A 20759-nucleotide genomic window follows, 5' to 3' on the forward strand; every position below is an offset into this window, starting at 1 on the left:
TGCCGTTTCTCAATTTTCCATCTCAGATTATCAATTTCTAATTCCCCAATCTAAAGAAGTATTATTAGTGGCCATTTTATATATATATATATATAATGGTCAGCCTCCTTGTTATCATATTGGACACGCACGCGCATCCCTCTTCACTAAATTTCGTAACATGCAAAATATACTAAAAGCAAGAGACGTCTTGTATGTAGAAAAAATGAAAATGAATGTGGGCTTGACTTGGATTCATTGATGTAAATATCAAGGAGATGGTTAAAAAATGAAAATAAACACAAAAAGTCGCTATATTCCTGCTTGAACAGGCCTTGGCCTTCCACCAAAACCATCTCAAGCGGTCAAATACATTTCATCTCGTTTGGCTTTAACCAACTCTACATTTTTATCACCGGGAAGCACGGTTAGATATATCAAATATCAAGTATCAAAAATGGATGGGTTTTTTTTTTCAACTTCCAAGTTTGTAAGATTGGCATAATTCAAAATATATACACAAAAATTAAAATGAGGAAGCAACCCATGGATAGTCCCACTGCCACAAGCATAGGCCCTTTTGCCTCATACTCTGAATGATCCTGTGCCTCCGCCTCCCTCTGTTAGTTTGAACCTTAAGCACCTAGGTGATGAATAGGAATTTCAAGTCTGCCTCTGTTAATTTACCCAAAGCCTCCGAAGAGCCCCCCACAGTCCTGCAAAAGAAAAGACAAAAAGGGTCAATACTAGTTTTTCTGGATAGGTGGGGACGCACTTTTCAACCATAAATAACACAAGCAATTACCCCTCAAACACTAGTTCCTTCTTCTCTTGTAGTTTCAGAATCCTTTCCTCAATTGTTTTCTCAATTACAAATCTCACAATTCTAAAATTGCACAAAGAAAAAAAAATTAGTCCTCTAAAAAGCATGGACTTACGTAGCTTACTGATTATGGGAAGTTAAAAAATGTGGTCATAAGCAAAGAGCAAACCTGATTGGTTTATACTGTCCTATCCGGTGGATTCTATCTTGAGCTTGCCGCTCCACTGCTGGGTTCCACCAAGGATCCATCAAGAAAACCTAGACAAGTTTGACACGTTAGATCATTAACCAGAAGTAGCTATTAATTCACGAAAAAAGTAGTTCGTCACAACAGGTTTAAACCAATCACTAAGAAGAGTTAAATTTAAGGACGAATGAAGCTGCTTTAAGAGGGAGCTGCATAAACCGGTATCCTTATCAAGGGGAAGAGATGATTTTTCACAAGTACCCAAAGAATACACCATGTTTCTCAATAGCTATGAAATACACTTAAAAAAAATTGCCAAAGAAAATTGCCAAGAAGTTGCAAGAAAATGTTTACAGGCTGTCAAGTAGACTAAAACTATGCTTGTCTAATGAGACAACCAACTCAAAACCTGTGTTTCTGTCAGGAAATGACTTCCACTTCAATAAGAACACCTCAGAAAATTCAATTGAATTCAGGGGACTACGAGTACAGATTCGCTTGTCACAAACTTTAGCATTTGCATGAAATGTAAAGCCTAAATTGCAGAATTTTAACACAACAAAAATGATACTAGATAAGCGGAGGGCAATAATGGTTCATTTTGTGCAAGTAAACAATGAGGTCAAGAGCTCACGTGTGAAGCAACTGTAAGATTGAGAGCAACCCCTCCAGCCTTTAAGCTCATCAGGAAAATCTTGCAATCTGGTTCATTAGTAAATCTAGAAATGGCAGCATCTCTTGCAGCCATGGACATGCTTCCAACTAATTGAACACAAGTTATGCCAGACTGCAAATATTGATCAAGTTAGGATTGTTTTTTCTTTCTTCTAATTTACCTTCTTTTTTATGTACAAACAGAAAACCAAAATGCAGTTTGGAATTTACCTTCTGGAGGGAGTAGTTTATCAAATCCAAGAATGATGTGAACTGGCTGAAAACAATTCCTTTTGCAGAACCATCCCTTTCAACCATGAATCTGATTTCTTCCCTCTACAGCCATTTAAAATTCACCCAGCAGTTAGCAAAACTGATAAGATAATTGCATACAAAATATTTAAATACCATAAATTTTGGAAGAAATTCAATAGAAAATTAATCACAGATCTTCCTGAAGCATCCAAATCATCACTTTTTCAAACAGCCACTATAGTTTTTCCCCATCTTTTGGACCCTTAAAACCCATCACATGGACGATGCAGAAAACAAAATTGCCAAATGATCAGACACAGGGATCATTATCAGGGTCCAATGATGGCTCAACATAGTTGAGGGCCTGCTCTTTCGCTGAAACAATCCTCAAGGGTTGTTTACTCTTAAGAGTGAAAATCTTTGAAAGTTGAGATACTTGTGGTTTAGATGTAGATAAAATAGTAAAAATGCCGTGAATTTTAGATAACCATTTTCGTTATTTATTTAAAAAATTATTAACTAAACAAAACTCAAGCTTAATCATTAGCACATTTCAAAGGGGGGAAAAATAACAAAATTGACTACTTCAAAATGAGAAGAATTCCCCCTAAATGGTTACCATGCCATTTCATAAAAAGAATAAATACCGCTATCACATCTTTATAGTTACCATATCTATATTCTGTCCTTCACTCATCCTATACCTCACATTCACATGCACCAAACCACTTATAATCAAACTTGGAAATAATCATGAAGCAATTGTGGTGGGGTCACATTTATCAGTAGAACAAACTTAATGATAGGACTATTTTTTTATTAGAAAACAATGATAAAAATTTATTGGTATAAGAAAGAGAGAAGGATGAGGGGCCCTTCTCACAAACACACAATACCTGATCAAAATAGAGTATGCTCCACTATACAATGAGAACAAACACAAAATAACAGAAAATTGAGAACAACTCCTCACAATGTTATCCACCCCTATGAATTACAAACGGAAAATCAACTTAGTTGAATAACATTAAGCGGAACTCCCTTAAAAGTGACAGCAAGAGGCCTAAAGCGAAGAATAGAAATGAAATAGGTCCCACAACATCTCTCCTTTCTCCATCTTTCCTAAAAAATCCTAATATTTCTCTCTTACCACACAATCCAAAGAATAGTGAAGCAAGTGATTTGCCAAAGAGTCTTTGCCTCTCAATGAATTCCCCAATCTTCTAAAAGAGATAATCACCATGTCTCTAATACTCCTAGGCGGCACCCAATCCATATAGGCTAAACTGAAGAGCTTATGCCAAAGCCCCAAAGCTAACGGACAATGTAGAAAAAAGTGGTTGACCATTTCTCCACTTCCTCAGCATAAAATGCACTAATGCGGACCAAGTGTTTGTAGGGTCTTCTCACCTATAGCAAGTCATTGGTATTTACCTTCTTGTGTGCCACCAACCAAGCAAAGGTCTTGACCTTTGAAGGAGCTTTTGATTTCCAAATGAAATTCGTTGAAAAGAAAGGAATTGGAATTGGGGACTTGGACAAAACCAAAAAGAAAGATTTTATTGAAAATAAGCCAAAGAAGACAACGACCATGCCCTTGAATCTGTAGTAGTGGGAAACAACCGCATCAAGGTGAGTAATGACATGGGTCTTTCAAGAGAATCAATTTCAATATCATTGAGATTACGGCAAAAGTTAAAATTCCAAAAAGGCAAAGTAGGAATTACCAAGGACAACTGATATGGTAAAGTTTTTCACTAAAATAACTCTATAGAGTTCTAGAAATTGGGAACATAGAGGTTGACTTCCCCATCATAAATCTTCCCAAAACTGGATTCTCTCCCCATTCCCCACCACATAGCGAGTGTGTAAGGCAAAATCCTGAAAGACTTATGCAATAGCCTTCCATGAACACTCGTGTGACCATTTAACCATAATGTTGGCATCCCATCCATTAGGATGTGTCCTATAAATGCTCGCAATAAGGCACTTTTAATTGAGAGAATATGGTAAGGACGTTGAAAGTCTCTGTGGAGAGGAAAACCTTATTGGTTAGGTTGGAAGGCGAGCACGGAGGTAATTAGTGCTCGATTACAGAGCACAATAGAGGCTCTGTTGTTGTCTTAGGTTTTGAAAAAGATGAAGTCGGGTGGATGATCGAACATTTGACAAAAGCCATCGAAATGAAGAGTCACTTAGGGTTCAACAAAAAGTACAGGGGAAAATTTTGTGTCCATTTGATGGAAGTTGACTTCAACAACCACAGAAGGTTCATAAGGATCTCGAAGTTTGCTACCAACAGAAAATCTACTTTTCTGGTTATTCCTGAGGGCGAGAAGGGCAAAGGATAAGAGAATCTAAAAAGCGTGTTGTCTTCATTGCTAGTGCCCCCCCCCCAACTCGAATGCAGTTGAAAAAGAAAGACAATACAGAGGGGAAAGGTCTATTCACAATCACATGGGTCCTCTGTACCGTCCTTCACGAATGTAATCAGCGATGAAGGACCAAGGAGACCCCCCCACACTCGAATGCAGTTGAAAAAGGAAGACAATACAGAGGGGAAAGGTCTATTCACAATCACATGGGTCCTCTGTACCGGTCCTTCACGAATGTAATCAGCGATGAAGGACCAAGAAGAGGTGGCCTCGTTCTTGTCGGGAGGTGTGCGCAAGCCGCGATGTGTGAATGCAATCCTGATAGCATTAAATGGGTTAAGGTTGGCCAAGCGGTGGCGAAAAGCTTAGGGAAGAAGGGAGTGGCAACGATTGTACCCATCTCAGGCGGAAAATGATTATTTTTTGTTGAAACGATAGAGACAGCTCTCTTTCTCCAAGATTTAAGGATTCTTAGGATTAAAAAAAGGAATACAATCTAGTTGAGAAGGTGGTCGCCAAAGGAAAATTCGATAATTGAGGGGAAGTTCAGAGGCGGTTGGATCGAATTACAAGGGTTGCCATTTCATCTATGGTCTAAGGTATACTTGAAGAAAATAGTGGTGCAATGGGGGACAGTGACTGAAATTGATTGGCGAACGTTGAAACTGTTTGATCTTAGCAAGGCGAGGGTAAGAATTGCAATGAAGGATCGGTCAATCCTTCCAACTTTGATCGAGGTGACAGACGGGGATTGGGTGTTTACAATTTTTGTCGTAGTGGTCGGAGTTGAAGACGTTTGGAGAGGCAATGTAATGGGTGAGTCGACTCGGGAGGTTTTTGCATCTCACTCGAGGACAGGTGGAGGAAGGCGGGTGGAGAGAGTTAGATCAACAGTTGGAGGAAGATGTCGTGTTGGGGAAGATGGCAGAATGAAGGAGGAGAAAAGAGTATGGCTGATGTTTTTCCAGTGGGGACACATGGTAAGAGTGGTCAAGATGAGGGGAACAGCTGGTTCCTACCCCCATCGGCAGTGTAATGGGTGAGTCGACTCGGGAGGTTTTTGCATCTCACTCGGGGACAGGTGGAGGAAGGCGGGTGGAGAGAGTTAAATCAACGGCTGGAGGAAGATGTCGTGTTAGGGAAGATGGCAGAATGAAGAAGGGAGGAGAAAAGAGTATGGCTGATGTTTTTCCAATGGGGACACGTGGTAAGAGTGGTCAAGATGAGGGGAATAGCTGGTTCCTACCCCATCGTTGCCCAATTTGAATTCAAAAAAAAATGAACGATGGGCCAATTGGGACAAAGGAGGCAGGAGGAGTTAGGGTCGATGGGGGCGAGGTCTCCTCAGATGAGGATTTTCGGGCCACTGAGAGGAAGGCCCAGTCTTTGTCCAAGCCTGGTCCACTATTTGCAAAAGTGGGCTGCAACTTAAAAGGCCCGTCAGGGTTGAGCCAAAGATTAGAAGGAAAAAAGCCAGATGACAAGAAGGGTTTGTTACGAAGGAAGAAGATTCTGCAATGGGAAAGGGGAAAGCTGCATCTGTAGTTCCTGAGGTTCAGACGAGTGGCTCCGCAAATAAGGAAGTGAAGTTTGGTTCAAAGAAGTTGTGGACTACCATTTTTCCTTCAAGTTTTGATCGCCGACAAGGTCTTCGAAGTCGCAACGAGCCTCTATTGCACAGGAAGACTTCGGCAGATAGTGAAAAGTTTCCAAAGGAAGAGGCTTTCGGGGCCGAATCTTAGGCGGAACGAGGATTTAGTGCGAGTCCTCTCATTTTTCGTCAATCATCAAGGATTCATAGGAGGTGTTTGGGGAAAGGGGCTTCGTCGTCAAGAGGCAAAGTGGCTTCATGCAAACCTTCCTTTGATGAAGACAAAGAAGGATTTTTGGGCCGAGTGGGGTCTGATCTTCGTGGCTCAGCAGTCACGGTTTTGCCTTCTACACCAAAAATCAGAGGTAAAGGGCTCAACTTTATGGGGAATTGTGGATTGTTGGTAGTGGAAAACTTAGAGGTAAACTCGTCTTCACCTACTTAGTCACCCTTGTCTTCTCTATCCCCTTCTTGTGGTTTGGCATCTTCATTTCTGAGTCCTTCTATTCCCGATCTTCCTAGTTCAACCTTTCTGTCTCAGTTTCCTATGGAAAATCGAGTAACCTCTGAATTTTTTTCCAAAAAAGACAATGTTGGTACTGTAGGTCAAATATCTATTGGCATTCCTAACCTTGTTGTGGAGGAAATCCAGTCCGCTTATCCAAACTAGCTGACCGAGAGTTTTAACCCAAATATGTCTAAACCCATTTTGCCTAATAAGGTCTCCAACCTGGTTACAGCTAGCCAGGGTGTTACTACGGGCTCCCCATCGAGTGAGTTCCAAATAGAAAGTCTGTCCCCCAGGAAAATGGCTAAAGTGCGAGAGGTTTTAAGTTCTCTAGATATTAAGGTATATTCCAGGAGGAAGAACAGATGCTCCACAGGTAGGTGAGACCTGTTGGAACTGGATTGGAGGATTAGGGTCTGTGAGGTTTTTTCATGAAAATAATTAGTTGGAATACCAAGGGTTTGGGTTCAAGAAAAAAACGAAGGGTGGTTAAAGATTTTCTGAAATTAGAGAATCCGGATGCTGTGATGATTCAGGAAACAAAAAAGGCGGAGTGTGATAGAAGGTTTGTGGGTAGTGTTTGGACAGTCAGAAATAAGGAATGGGCAGCTCTTCCGGCATGCGGGGCTTCAGGTGGGATTTTGATTATTTGGGACTCTAAAAAACTGTGCATTGAGAAGGTGGTAATAGGATCCTTTTCGATCTCAGTCAAGTTTGCATTGGATTGATGCGGACCTTTATGGTTGTCCGTAGTTTATGGCCCAAACAGTCCATTACTTAGAAAGGATTTATGGGTGGAGTTTTTAGACATTTTTGGACTTTCTTTCCTATTTTGGTGTGTGGGCAGCAATTTTAATGTCATAAGGAGAAGTTTAGAAAAATTGGGAGGTTCTAGTTTAACCCTAAGCATGAAGGATTTTGATGATTTTATAAGAGAATGTGAATTGTTAGATCCACATTTACGGAGCGCACCATTCACTTGGTCAAACATGCAAGAATCTCCTATGTGCAAGAGATTGGATCGATTTCTTTACTCAAATGAGTGAGAACAATTATTTCCTCAAAGCCTTCAAGAAGTTCTTCCTAGATGGACATCGGATCATTGGCCAATAGTTGTGGAAACCGATCCGTTCAAGTGGGGTCCAACACGTTTTAGGTTTGAGAATATGTGGTTCCAACATCCTAGTTTTAAGGAGTGCTTTAGAAGTTGATGGAGAGATTTTCAAGGAAATGGGTGGAAAGGTCACAAGTTCATGAGGAAATTACAATTTGTTAAGGCCAAATTGAAAGAGTGGAACAAGGCTTCTTTTGGAGAGCTAAACGAAAGAAAAAAAAGTATCATGTTCGAATTAGCTAACTTTGATACCATTGAGCAAGAAGGGGATCTCACCTCTAAACTTTTAGTTCAGAGAGCTTTAAGAAAAGGGGAGCTAGAGGAATTGATTTTGAGGGAAGAAATTCATTGGAGACAAAAAGCTAGGGTGAAATGGGTTAAGGAAGGGGATTGTAACTCAAAGTTTTTTTATAAAGTGGCTAATGACAGGCGAAATAGGAAATATATCAAGGTGTTGGAGAATGAAAGAGGCCTAATGTTGAATAATTCAGAGAGCATCAAAGAGGAGATTTTAATGTACTTTGAAAAGCTATACTTGGGCCCTTTTAGAGAGTCTTAGAGAGTTGAAGGCTTAGATTGGTCCCCTATATTTGGAGAGAGTGCGTCTAGATTGGACTCCCCTTTTACTGAAGAAGAGATTTCTATAGCCATTTTTCAGTTGGATAGGGATAAGGCACCGGGGTTTGATGGCTTTACCATAGCAGTGTTTCAAGATTGTTAGGATGTGATCAAGGAGGATTTAGTGAGAGTGTTTGCAGAGTTTCACAGAAGCAGGATTATCAATCAAAGCACTAATGCCTCCTTCATAGTTCTGTTACCCAAAAAAAGCATGTCAAAGAAAATCTCAAACTTTAAACCTATTAGCTTGATCACTAGTCTTTACAAGATAATAGCCAAAGTGCTATCAGGGTGTCTAAGAGAGGTACTACATGAAACTATCCATTCTACTCAAGGCGCTTTTGTTTAAGGGAGGCAAATATTGGATGCAGTTCTCATAGTCAATGAGATAGTGGATGAGAAAAGACGATCAGGGGAAAAAGGAGTTGTCTTCAAAATTGACTTTGAAAAGGCTTACGACCATGTGAGTTGGGATTTTTTGGATCATGTGTTGGAGAAGAAGGGGTTTAGTCCTAGATGGAGGAAATGGATAAGAGGTTGTTTGTCCACGGTATCTTTTGCAGTCTTAGTGAATGGAAATGTTAAAGAGTGGGTCAAGGCACCTAAAGGTTTAAGACAAGGAGACCCTTTATCCCCTTTTTTGTTCACTTTAGTCGCAAATGTACTAAGCAGGATGTTATCGAGAGCAGAGGAAAGACATTCGTTGGAGGGTTTCAGGGTGGATAGAAACAAAACAAGGGTGTCCCATTTGCAATTTGCAGATGATACCATTTTATTTTCTAGCACTCGTGAGGAGGATCTGCAGACCCTCAAGAGTTTATTGTTAGTGTTTGGGCATATTTCTAGGCCGAAGGTTAACCTTGACAAAAGTAATATTTATGGCATTAATCTTAAACAGAATCATCTTTCTAGGTTGGCTGAGCTGCTTGATTGCAAGGTCTCTGGTTGGCCTATACTCTACCTAGGTCTTCCTCTTGGAGAGAATCCCAAGGCTTGTGGCTTTTGGGATCCAATGATTGAGAGGATCTCGAGAAGATTAGATGGGTGGCAAAAGGCTTATTTATCTTTTGGAGGTAGGATAACTCTCATCTAATCTTGCCTCACCCACATGCCTTGCTACTTCCTCTCCTTGTTTAAGATACCCGCCTTAATAGTAGCAAAAATTGAGAGATCGCAAAGAGATTTTTTTATGGTCAGGGGTTGGGGAAGGCAAAAAAGATCATCTTGTTAACTGAGATGTAATATGTAATCCGAAGGCAAAAGGGGGATTGGGATTTGGGAAGATTTCTATAAGGAATTTCGCTCTCTTAGGGAAATGGTTGTAAAGGTACCCTAAGGGGGGGTTCAGCTCTGTGGCATCAGGTTATTTTAAGCATTTATGGATCACATTCCAATGGTTGGGATGCCAACAATATAGTCAGATGGTCACATCATTGTCCTTGGAAGGCTATTGTACAAGTCTCCCAAGAGTTTTCCAAGTTTACTCGGTTTGTGGTAGGAGATGGGGAAAGAATTCGGTTCTAGGAAGACTTGTGGAGGGGAGACCAACCTTTGGAAGTCCAATATCCAAGACTATTTAAAGTAGTCACAGATTAAAATATTCCTATTTCTTCAATTCTCGGTTCTACTTGTCCCTTCTCTTGGAACTTTAATTTTCGTCGTAACATTTCCAATTCTAAGATAGAAGATTTAGAAGACCTCATGCAGTCACTTGATTGTCTGCATTTATCACTTTCGATTTCAGATATGAGATCCTGGTCTTTATCTTCTTCAAGACTTTTTACAGTCAAATCTTTCTTTCTTGCCTTATCCCAATTTTCTGATTTTCCTCCAGTTTTTCCTACTAAGTTCATTTGGAATTCTTAAGTCTTTTTCAAAGTCAAGTCCTTTGTCTGGTTAGTGGCACACAAGAAAGTAAATACTAATGACTTGCTATAGTTGAGAAGACCCTACAAAGCTCTTAGTCCTGATATTTGTAAGTTGTGCATGAAGCATGAAGAATCAGTAGATCATCTTTTTCTACATTGCTCTTTGACGATGGGGTTGTGGCACAGATTATTTCAGTTAACCAAGACGGATTGGGTTCTCCCGAGGAGCATCTCCGACATGTTGTCCCCCAATTTTAACGGTTTTGGTTTTTCTAAGAGAGGTATTGTTTTGTGGCAAGCTACGAGCATTGCTTTAATTTGGATTGTGTAGTGGGAAAGAAATGCAAGGATTTTTTAGGATAAAGTAAGGAATTCAAAGAATCTTTGGGATTCTATTTATTTCTTTGCTTCTCTTTGGGCTTTTTGTTCCAAGGTTTTTAAGGGGACTCCCCTTAGATCGGTTAGTGGTGTGTAATTCCAATGGGCTGGTCTAACCTAGAGAGTTTGCTTGTTTTTACTTTGTATTTTCTAGTATTTGTTTCCTTGTAGTTTAGTTTTTCTTTGGTGAGAGGATTCTTCATCCTTCTCTTGTACTTCTTTTTTTATCAATTTATCCCTTTGTCGTTTCCTATCAAAATAAATAAATAAATAAACGCTCGCAATAACCTAATGCCAAAGACCACTACTTTCCCTAGGAAACCTTCAAAGCCACTTCCCTAAGAGTGCACTATTTCTCAAGGAAGTCTTCCTTAACCCCAAACCTCCCATCTCTTTTAACCTACACACCACTTCCTAGCTAATAAGATGATCTCTTTTGTCATCCCCAACTCCAAACCAAAGAAGCCCCTTTGCAATTTCTCTATCTCTACGGTTATTGATGCTAGGATCTTAAAGAAAGAGAAAATAACTAGGAATGTGAGTCAAACATAACTGAATTAAGGTTATCTTCCTACTCAAAAACAAGAAAGCCTTTTTCCATCCATCCAACCTCCTTGAGATTCTATCAATCACTGAATCTCAAAATCCTATTATCTTTGGATTTCGTCCTAAAGGCATATCCAAATAAGATAAAGGTCACTCTAAGACTCTACAATTAAGCATCATGGCCAATTTGGGTAACGACTCCTGGTTAACATTAATAGTGGAAAGAGTGCTCTTCTCTAAATTTATTTTCAACCCTAATAACTAGCTAAAAACCAACAGGATTAACTTAAGGTTTTGCAAAAACTCCGATGAGGCTTTTGAAAAGAAAATGGTGTCATCTGCGAATTGTAACAAGGACATTGTAGTTCTATCCCTACTAACAACCGCTACAATGGTAAAGAGAAAATGAGAAAGAGGGTCTCCTTGTCTCAAGCCTTAAGTGGCCTTAACCCATCCTTCGGCATTTCCATTAACTAGGATTGCAAAATTTGTTGAAGATAGGTAGCAACTTATCCATGATCTCCACCTTGCACTAAAGCCTTTCCTTTCGAGAACATGATCCAAAAAAGCCCAAGCCACATGATCATAAGCCTTATTGAAATCAATTTTGAAAACCACCCCTTATTCCCCCAACTTCCTCTTCTCATCCACTACTTCATTGACTATTAACACTACATCGAAAACTTGTCTCCCTTCAACAAAGGCTTCTTTAGATAAAAATACTGTTTCATGGAGAACTCTACGTAATCGCTCTAATAAGACCTTAGCTATAGTCTAATATAAACTTGTTACCAAGCGAATAGGTCTAAAATCTGAGATTTTGAGTGTTTGACTCTTTTTTAGCACAAGAGCAATGAAAATGGCATTGGTACTTTGATTTATTAGCCCATTACTATGGAACTCTAAAAACACTCTCATAAGATCCTCTTTGATCACATCCCAACACTATTGATACATTACAATAGTTAAACCATCAGGGTCAGGGGCCTTCTCCTTATTCAATTGGAAAATAGCAAGGCGCACCTCCTCTTCAATAAAGGGACAATCAAACCATGCAGCACTCTCCCCATCTATAGGACATCACTCTAAACCTCCCATCCTCCAAGAGTCACCTATGGGTTTGGAGGAGCTTCCCAAAAAAATTCAAAATCTCCTCTAAGATATTTTCAACATTGCTAAGATTTACCCGCTCCTCAATCACCAAGAACTTAATGAATTTCCAATCTCACCTTCCATTTGCCACTCTATGAAAGAACTTAGAATTAGATCCCTCTTTTATCCATTTCACCCTGGATTTTTGTCTCCAAAAAACCTTTTCCTTTAACAATAACTTAGGATTATGGTGCACAAAAAGTTTGGTTTTTAGTCATACAACATATCTCTGAATAGAAGTCATAACTAATTAGCATGCTCACACATAGTCATACACCATACCTCTAAGTTATAACTAGTTAGCATGCTCATATCAAGAAACAGTTGACAAAGTGATTCTATTAGAGATTCCAATCATATAGGAGCCTCATTTATTTTTTATTTTTTTAACAATGTTTCAATCTGAAGGAAGAATGAAAAGAAAATGAAACATTTCACAATCACATACCAAAGCATCTATTTTTGTGCTCGTCTGAAAATCGTCAAGCCGGATTCTATTCAAAATACTTGATGGTTTAAAACCCTTTATGGTTGTTTTCATGTCTCGATCTCCAGGATCCATACTCGTAGTCAAATCAACTGTTAGTGGTTTTGAACATGAAGGGCATGAAACTTGTCCCAAGGTAGTGGAGAAGTCATTCAAACATGCCTTACAAAAGACATGGGCACAAGATGTAACCTGAAACCATAAGAGAAATATTTAGTAGGAAAATGAATCTAGGACTAAGAAACATTATCTTTAGATAACTTTACAGAAAACTAGTGGTAAATCACCCCCAACACAGGTACAACATTCAACCAAAAACAATTATTAGTAAAAATATTGGAGGAAGGGGGTGAGCATTGAAGGTAGAGAATCAAGGTTCTTACGGTGATTATGAAATGATCATGTAACTCTGAAGAGTGTAAAAATAGTGTCCTTCATTTTAACTTCTAAAAGACAAGATAATATGGGTTTATTGGTCATCAACTAGCTAAATAGCTAATAACCTCGAGCAGGTTTAATGGCAACCTTACATGTGCATATTCTTTAGAAATGAGAGGTAACTATAAACATAGAAGCTTCAGTTAAAAACTGAAGGATATTGTACCAACAATACTGCTAGAGCAAAAAATCCAAATTCCAAAAGATTGAGACAGAGAGCAACAATACTTTCCAAATTCCCAAGGACACAATGTTATGAAAGTTGCCATGGCTTCAAATATGCTAAAGAACTTAGTTTTCATACAAGTGTCTGATCCATCCAATCCCCAAATCTAAAGCAAGAGATGCACTTATAGATCTGTCAAGTGTACAGTTTACCTCTTCTAATAAAAAGTGTGTCCAGCACTGGTACTTCATTTAAAAATTAATGACACCAAAGCATTACACTACATTGTTTATAAAAAAACACAGATAAAGCAAGGAAGGAAAGAAAGAAAAATAAAGCATCTGGATTCAATAACTAACTAGAAAAATGCTACTCCCTTACCATTAGCAAACATACATTGATATTAGTCTTTAGTGGCAGGCATATACCCATAATCAAAACATTTGTATACTTTGTGTGGACACTTCACACACTTGAACTTTCAGTATGATATTTTCTTTGATAAAGTATCAACACAATATAGGTTTCCATTCACATCTTAAAATATAATTTCTTTGAAAGGCTAATTAGAGATGAGCAGATAACATGGTAAACCAAGAAACCAGGCAGACATCATGAAATATCAATTTTTGCATTGTTGTACATTATACATAAACTGTCACTCGCTAACTGTTCAAATTACTCAGTTATCCACAAATTAATACAAGAAAGACTGATAGTGATATATTGAATTAAGAGGAAGAAAAGGTTTGGTAGTTTCAAAGAGTGCCTTCTTTAATCATATATACAGAAAATGGATTGCAACTTTCCTACAGAAGACCCAAAAAAAAAAATTAAAAAAAAAAAAATTGCACGTGCACACAGATAAACAAACAAAAGTAGTATGCAACAAAATAATACAACCAAAAGAATAGCTTACCACAGGATCCTCTAGTGGGTCATTACAAATTCCACATACTTGTTCACCATTCTCAGTATCAACAATGTTTCCTGCCCTTGTAGAAGTTCTTGAATATACCACAAGGTAAGGATGATCAACTGCCTGTGGAGCCAGAAGATATATTATCAGACATAATTCATATACAGGACTCACATACCACTAAAAGTAAGCTTTCCTTTTTTCCTTTTGTCTGCAGCATGCAACCTTTTATCCCATCAAATGCATGAATTAGCATGCAGCATAAAATCAATACCCCAAAGCATGGTGAGAATTTCCCATGTCCTTAATTATAAGTCAACCTTGAAAAGCCTCAGGAAATAAAAACCCAATTAGGAAGCCTATTTCAATCCAAGAACCCAATTAGGAAGCCAATTTCATTCCATATATGTATGTATCAAAAAGTCTTGAACTTGAAGGATGGTTCTTTCTTTTCTCCTAAGTAAAAGGAGAACAGGAAAGAACCAAGTTATTAGATATCCAGTTCTCTCATGAAGGACTTTTAAAGATTGAAACAAGGACTAGAGTTTTAGTATTGAAAAAGACAATTAGAATTAGGCTCGGTCAACTGGAATGTGTATTATCCATATAGGGGATCTTCCATACTCTTTACTTTCTTATACCTCGCGTAGAATGGAAACTAGCAACTATCCCAATTGTTTTTACAGGAAACAACATTTTCACAAGTGCACCAGCACACAAGATCCATGTTTCAATGTTTTAAGTTAGAATAGCCCTAACCTGTCGCAGTCGTGTGAGGAGGTCAAATATATGAGCATAATTATTCATCAATGTTCCTGCTTCAACATATCTGCAAATGAAAAAGTATATTATATACAACCATGGTCCTCGCATAAGACACTTGAACTAATACATAATTTTGGTGAATCAAATATTACACAAATAAACATCTTGGGAGGTTAAGCATTTGAGAAGGCACCTCCATGGACCAAATTTAAAACAAAATAACTGAAGATATAAGGTGACATACGTATTAAACTGTGCCTGACTTTCATTGTATAATGATTGGTAATAATCTTCTTCCTTGATATCCAGAGTGTCCCGCCTCAATGAAACCTTGAAAAAGATATTAAAACTTATCAGAAAGTTAAGAACTGGACACAAAGTTTTAGCTGTATAACAAGAGAACTCACAATTCTAGGAGGAAGTGCAAGATCTGCAGCCCTTCCCTTTTTAGTACGTCTTAGAAGTATGCTTTTCAAAATCTTGTGTTTCAGCAATATCATGGCTCTTTGTCCTTCACCTATATTCCCCATTGCTTGGATCGGTGTAGCCACATACTTATGGATTGATCATTAAAAAAATTTACAGCATTAATATTGTTTCAACACAGCATAAGACACAAAACAATGACAAACCAAGAGTAAAGAATTGTAACTCACTTTATTCCACCAGCAAAAATGCCGCACAGATTTATGCTCACAGTTAGAGCATTCTGCTGAGGAACTATAATTGAAGCAAAAAAGGAACAACAAACAGATAATAAACAATATTAATAAGATATAAAACATCCAAGATTCACAACATAAAGTTGCAGGACTGGAAAAAAAAAAGAAGATGATAATAGAAATAACGACAATGCTTATCATGAAGAAGATGGTGACAAGAACATAAATCTGCATTTTGCATGATGGACAAATAAATCATGAAATAGATCAAAAAACCATTATTCTTTTTACAGTGTACCAAGATTGGTGATAAAAAACCAACAATTTTGTGAAAGGAAGAAACTAAGAGTCAAGTATATGAGCTTAAATCATATAGATATAATTTTCCAAGCAACAGATTGTAAACCCTTATGTGGCATATAATTTTTATTATCATACAATTGTTAACCAGTGCCTTCATTCTACATCAATAAGCTTGTAATAATTGTCAGGTTCAGGTGCAAGACTAGGAGTGACTGTAGTTTAAGGTAAACTGGAGAATATCACACATGTTAATCATCTTAATTCATGATGGAAAACTATCATGCTAATTTTTTAAAACTGAATTTTCTCTCTCTTCCAATCTAGGGTTGGGTCACCTTCACACCATTCCTGTCATTGTAGCAACTACCCAAATAATAAGCTTTAACCAAGCCGAGAAGATGCTCAGAAAAGCAAACTTAGTCAATATTTAAGATATTAACAGGAGAATCAAAAGTTTAGTCATACAACAATGTAAAATAATAAATGAATGAATGAAGAGTTCCTCAAAAATTACAGGGCACCTCTTCTGTGCGGTAGAACAGGATAAACATTGAATTGTATCCAGTCCATTTAAAATTACCTTGTTGCAAGAATATGAACACATAAAATAATAGAAGAGACTAGTTCACATATGTGTGTTTGTATCAATTTCAAATCCCAAATGGTTAAGAAGATTTGAACTATTGAAATAGCAATTAAAAATCTCAAGCCATAACCCATGGCTACATTAACATCTCTTTGATTTAGGAATTGGATACGAGGCACACTACATAATTTGCATCAAATTCATAGCTTAACTCAAATTTCAAGCAAATATATAGCAGGCTGAAGAGCTGTCCATGGAACTTAGATAGGGGACACAGATCATAAACAGACTTGAACTATACCTATAATCAAGTGTTCGGCAATCACAATCCTTACACAAGTAATACGAGAATGGGATTATTCGCAGGAACCGGATCTGTGAATATGGAATTGCAAATTGTTAGCCTGACAAGTAAAAGTTGCAAGATCATCTAGTTCAATATACTACTTACTAATGAGTAAAGTTCTCCAACACGATTTTGAAGGGGAGTGCCACTTAAAGCCCACTTGTATTCAGACTCTAAAGCAAGAACAGCTTTTGCAGTATTAGAGCGTCTATCTTTTATAAAATGTGCCTACATTTGGGAAAAAAAAAATTATGATAGCTGTTTGAAAATGAATATAATCAAATGAGTTCCAAAGAGCATGATAACTTATTACAATATTGTTTATGAAACCATCACTTAAAGACAACTTACAGAGGCAAAAAAAAGTTTCATCCATAGTTTTGGCAGTGGAAAATGTCAGAGTAAAAGTGAACATCACTCATAAAATGTTAACAGCATAAAAGATGACCATCATTCAGAAAAAGTAGCCCATGGACAAACATATAATTAACCCTAATCTAACTCACAATGCAGAGCAAATTGATGGAGATAAGTTCTCATTTCCATCTTAGAACTAGTTCAATTTTACACACAGAAAATAGCAAACAATTTTGGCAAGTTTTGTAGCAACCTCCAATTTGGTAATTAGTATTCCATACTAGGTGTCTGCATATATCATGTAATGCTAAACAGTCTAGAAGAGGACCTGGAAAACCAAGGTAGCAGCTATAAGCTTGCCTAGTAGTTAAGTTTCAATAACACTAAGTTAAGGCATCCAGAGAATCCCTTTTTGAGGAAAAAAAAAGGGGGGTCTCCTTCCCTGATGGATCACAGCAATATTCACTCTGATTGTGCGCCAAAATCCAAAGGTTTCCAATGCTTTATATAGATTTTCTAAAAAAGAAAAAAGATATTTCATTGCATTGAACTACCAACAATTTTAAAGAAAGATAAATCATTTCATAAACTCATTAAAAATGGATCCATCCATTTCACCATGATATTAAAGGAATCTTAGCATGCTTTTCAAAGTTACATATGGTTATGATTAATTTTGTAAAATGGGCACCTAAATCATGAAAATAATCATAGTGTTATATTTCATTTTCTAGAGCAGAATTTTTGTGTACATTTTCCTCATGTTCCCAGGAAAAATACAGGTTTAGAATTTATTTCAATAAACCAAGGGAAAATCCAAAACTAATCCATGTTTGAAAGTTTCAGCAGTATGTATAGGCATGTGGCTAAGTTGTCTCTGTGTAAGCATATATGTTTATCTTAAACAAATAATGGGAATATCCAAACTGATCCATGTTTGACAGCCTTAGCAGTCTGTATGGGCATGTGCCTAAGCTGTCCGACTGTGTGTGTATGAGGGAGAGGAAGAGAATGAGGGAGAGGAAACACACACACAGAATATTGAATGGCCATGCATGTATCAAGTTGCAGCAACCTCAAATGAAAAAAGTATCAAATTTTTCACAATATAGTCAAAAGATTTGATGGGAACTCACCTCATCCAAAATAATGCGGTCCCATTTCACCGAGTGCAAAATTGATTTCCTTGTGGACGTGCTTTGTTCATCAACTGCTGAATTCTCAATGGAAGGACCAAATCCCATATGTTTTTTTGGCTTGTAATTCTTCCTAGGCTTTGGCTGATCTTTCTTCCTTTTTTCACCCTCACATTCACCGCCATTGTCTTCTACAGAATCCGATATTTTTAGTTCAAGTTTTGGCTCCTTTTTCTTTTGTTTAGACTGTTTATCTGTCTTAATGGCATCTGGCCCGCAGAAATATCTCAAGTGAATGGACATCTTGTGTGGATAAAATAACTTCCTACAAAACACACACTTCTGTTTTGGTGGCATTACATTTTTCCTATACTCAGCTTCAACAATGGAGTATGTGGTTATAACAAAATCATATTCTGAAAACTGGCCAATACTCTTCCCTCTATTGGCCCCATGGTAAACCAGCACCTTGGTGCTGCCTTTCATGGTGAACCGGCCAATCTCATTTACCCACTGAAGCACAGCAACCACAGGACAGATTACTAGGGTACCTTTAATTTTGGGCAAATCCATGGAAGAACCAGGTGAGTGCAAAACTACTTTTGGTTCACAAATTTTCTGGGAGATTTCCCGTTTGGAAAGCACAAGTGCAATAGCCTGAATAGTCTTCCCCATTCCCATTTCATCTGCAAGGATTCCCCCTCTAGTTGTCGACTCTTCCTGCTTCAAAGCCCAGGCCAGCCATTCTTTTTGGTACCTAAGCAAAGGCATGATCAAATCTGATGGTGCGTCAGCAGTTTCAGACACTAGTTCATTTTGATGATCCAAATCTACATCTTCTGTTAAGTTCATGTCAATCCATTTGTCGTGCTCCTCTTCCCAAATTTCCCACATCAGTGTTGGTTTCAAATCACCACTTTTTTTCCTCTTCTTATCATTTTTCTTTGATCCAAGATGGCCAACCCTACCAAGTTGAAGTCCAAGAAAGTCGATCTCCAAAACTCCTTCATCCTCTTGAACCTCTGAATCTTGCACATTGCCTAATTCCTCCTCTTTTTCTTCCCCTCTCATTTCCTCCCTCTTGCATCTCTGCCGTCCCCTTTTCTTCCTTTTCCCCACTTTCCTCCTCTTTACAAGCCCACTAGAATCAAAATCACCACTTTCATCACCTTCACTACCTCTGTCCATATCATTAGCCTCAATATTTAAGTCAAACACCACTCTCTCTTTACTCTCTTCTATTGTACTTGAAGAGCCTTCACCTACATTTAAGCAATCCACTGCATATCTTATCATAATTCATTCCTTAGGTCAACTACAACCTTCACTTCCATTAACTCCAAATGTTTCAACCAAAAAAATTTTGAAAATCATTTTTCTTGAAGCATTGTTTACCTCAACGAGGACACACTGATCTCCTCAAGGAAATAAATTTCTTCCACGTAAGTAATTTTCCTTAAAAATATTTTCAATTTAAACAAATGGCATCCCGGTTAATTTATCCACAACATTTCAATTTCAACCCAAAAAAAAAAGAATACAAAGAATTTCAGAGAAAAATAAATACCTGCACAGATGATGCCATTACAATCAGAATCCGAGACACGGTACTCTTCATCAGAGCCTTCGCTAAGCTGGACACCATTTCCTGTTCTCACAGCGTGCAAAATGGATACAAATTAGCAAGGAAAAAATAACAACCACGTTTGATTCCCCATTAAACGAATGAAAAAATAAAACAAATTAAAAAATAAAATAAAAATAAATAAAAAAAGATACACATGACTCACATAATCCACACAACTCGAATCAAACCCGCTCCCCGTCCCACCGGCCCCCATCCAAAAAAAAAAAAAAAAAATCGATTCCCTACATTTTCCCAGTAACCAAACAAAACCTCAAGAAACCAATAGAAATTGGAAAGGAAAAGCTTTGGAAATTGACCTTCGACAGAGGCTCCAGAGAGAATTCTTCGAGAGCGAAGCTCCATTGATCTTTGATCAAAGCTAGGGTTCCGATCGTACGGATATTCGGATGGGGATTTGGGGGTTGAGAGAGAGTCAGTGACGAGAGTAGCGTTGTATTTGTTTGTCGCAAAGAGTGGGCGGCGGGAAAAGTGTGTGTCTTCCAGCGGAAGGAAGTGGAATCAGTTTATTTGCGTTTCCACGTCCACCTTCTGCCATGAACGGCTGTTATTCATACTTCTCATCTTAATTTGTTCCTCACCGTCCGATTGTAAGGGAATTCATAATTCTCCACATATTTTTTTTTTAATTACTGTTACTTGCTTACATGGCATCTTATTAAATATAATATTTAATAATTATTTTAGGAAATTATTTTCAAATTTTAAAATTTATACAAAAACAATAAAATCATTAAATGAAATATTGAATAATTAATACGTCGTATTTATGGAGAGAAGGATTGGAAGAGCAATGGTCAAAGTTTGCGGCGGTAATGATAAAGGTGTATGTACACACGTTGATTTGTGGGTCATCCTGAGAATAAAGGGATAATTTAATTTTTTTTGGATAATATATATA

General features: G+C 37.8%; 1 protein-coding gene across 1 annotated transcript; it reads right to left on the reverse strand.

Annotated features, from left to right (window-relative positions):
• Positions 1-208: 208 nt before the first annotated feature.
• On the reverse strand, positions 209-20347 carry LOC117926516 (DNA repair protein RAD16). Its single transcript, XM_034845621.1, has 16 exons — positions 20158-20347; positions 19781-19861; positions 18214-19475; positions 16826-16948; positions 16676-16749; positions 15480-15543; positions 15231-15377; positions 15068-15153; positions 14818-14887; positions 14059-14181; positions 12497-12727; positions 1875-1979; positions 1624-1776; positions 972-1060; positions 785-865; positions 209-695 (listed from the first exon to the last, which is right to left on the reverse strand). Exons 1-16 carry the CDS (start codon positions 20201-20203, stop codon positions 623-625), a joined length of 2808 nt encoding a protein of 935 aa, XP_034701512.1. The 5' UTR covers positions 20204-20347; the 3' UTR covers positions 209-622.
• Positions 20348-20759: the final 412 nt, after the last annotated feature.

Source organism: Vitis riparia, chromosome 12 (assembly GCF_004353265.1).
Source record: "Vitis riparia cultivar Riparia Gloire de Montpellier isolate 1030 chromosome 12, EGFV_Vit.rip_1.0, whole genome shotgun sequence".
NCBI classification, from domain to species: domain Eukaryota; kingdom Viridiplantae; phylum Streptophyta; class Magnoliopsida; order Vitales; family Vitaceae; genus Vitis; species Vitis riparia.

Bases quoted from the DNA above. Each gene is read 5' to 3' on its own strand.
- LOC117926516 (XM_034845621.1), bottom strand. From the start codon at position 20,203: ATGGAGCTTCGCTCTCGAAGAATTCTCTCTGGAGCCTCTGTCGAAG. The intron at 15,544-16,675 runs GTATAGTTCAAG...CTTCAATTATAG, and splicing joins TGCCGAACACTTGATTATAG to TTCCTCAGCAGAATGCTCTA. The intron at 696-784 runs GTAATTGCTTGT...TTTCTTTTGCAG, and splicing joins AAGGAACTAGTGTTTGAGGG to GACTGTGGGGGGCTCTTCGG.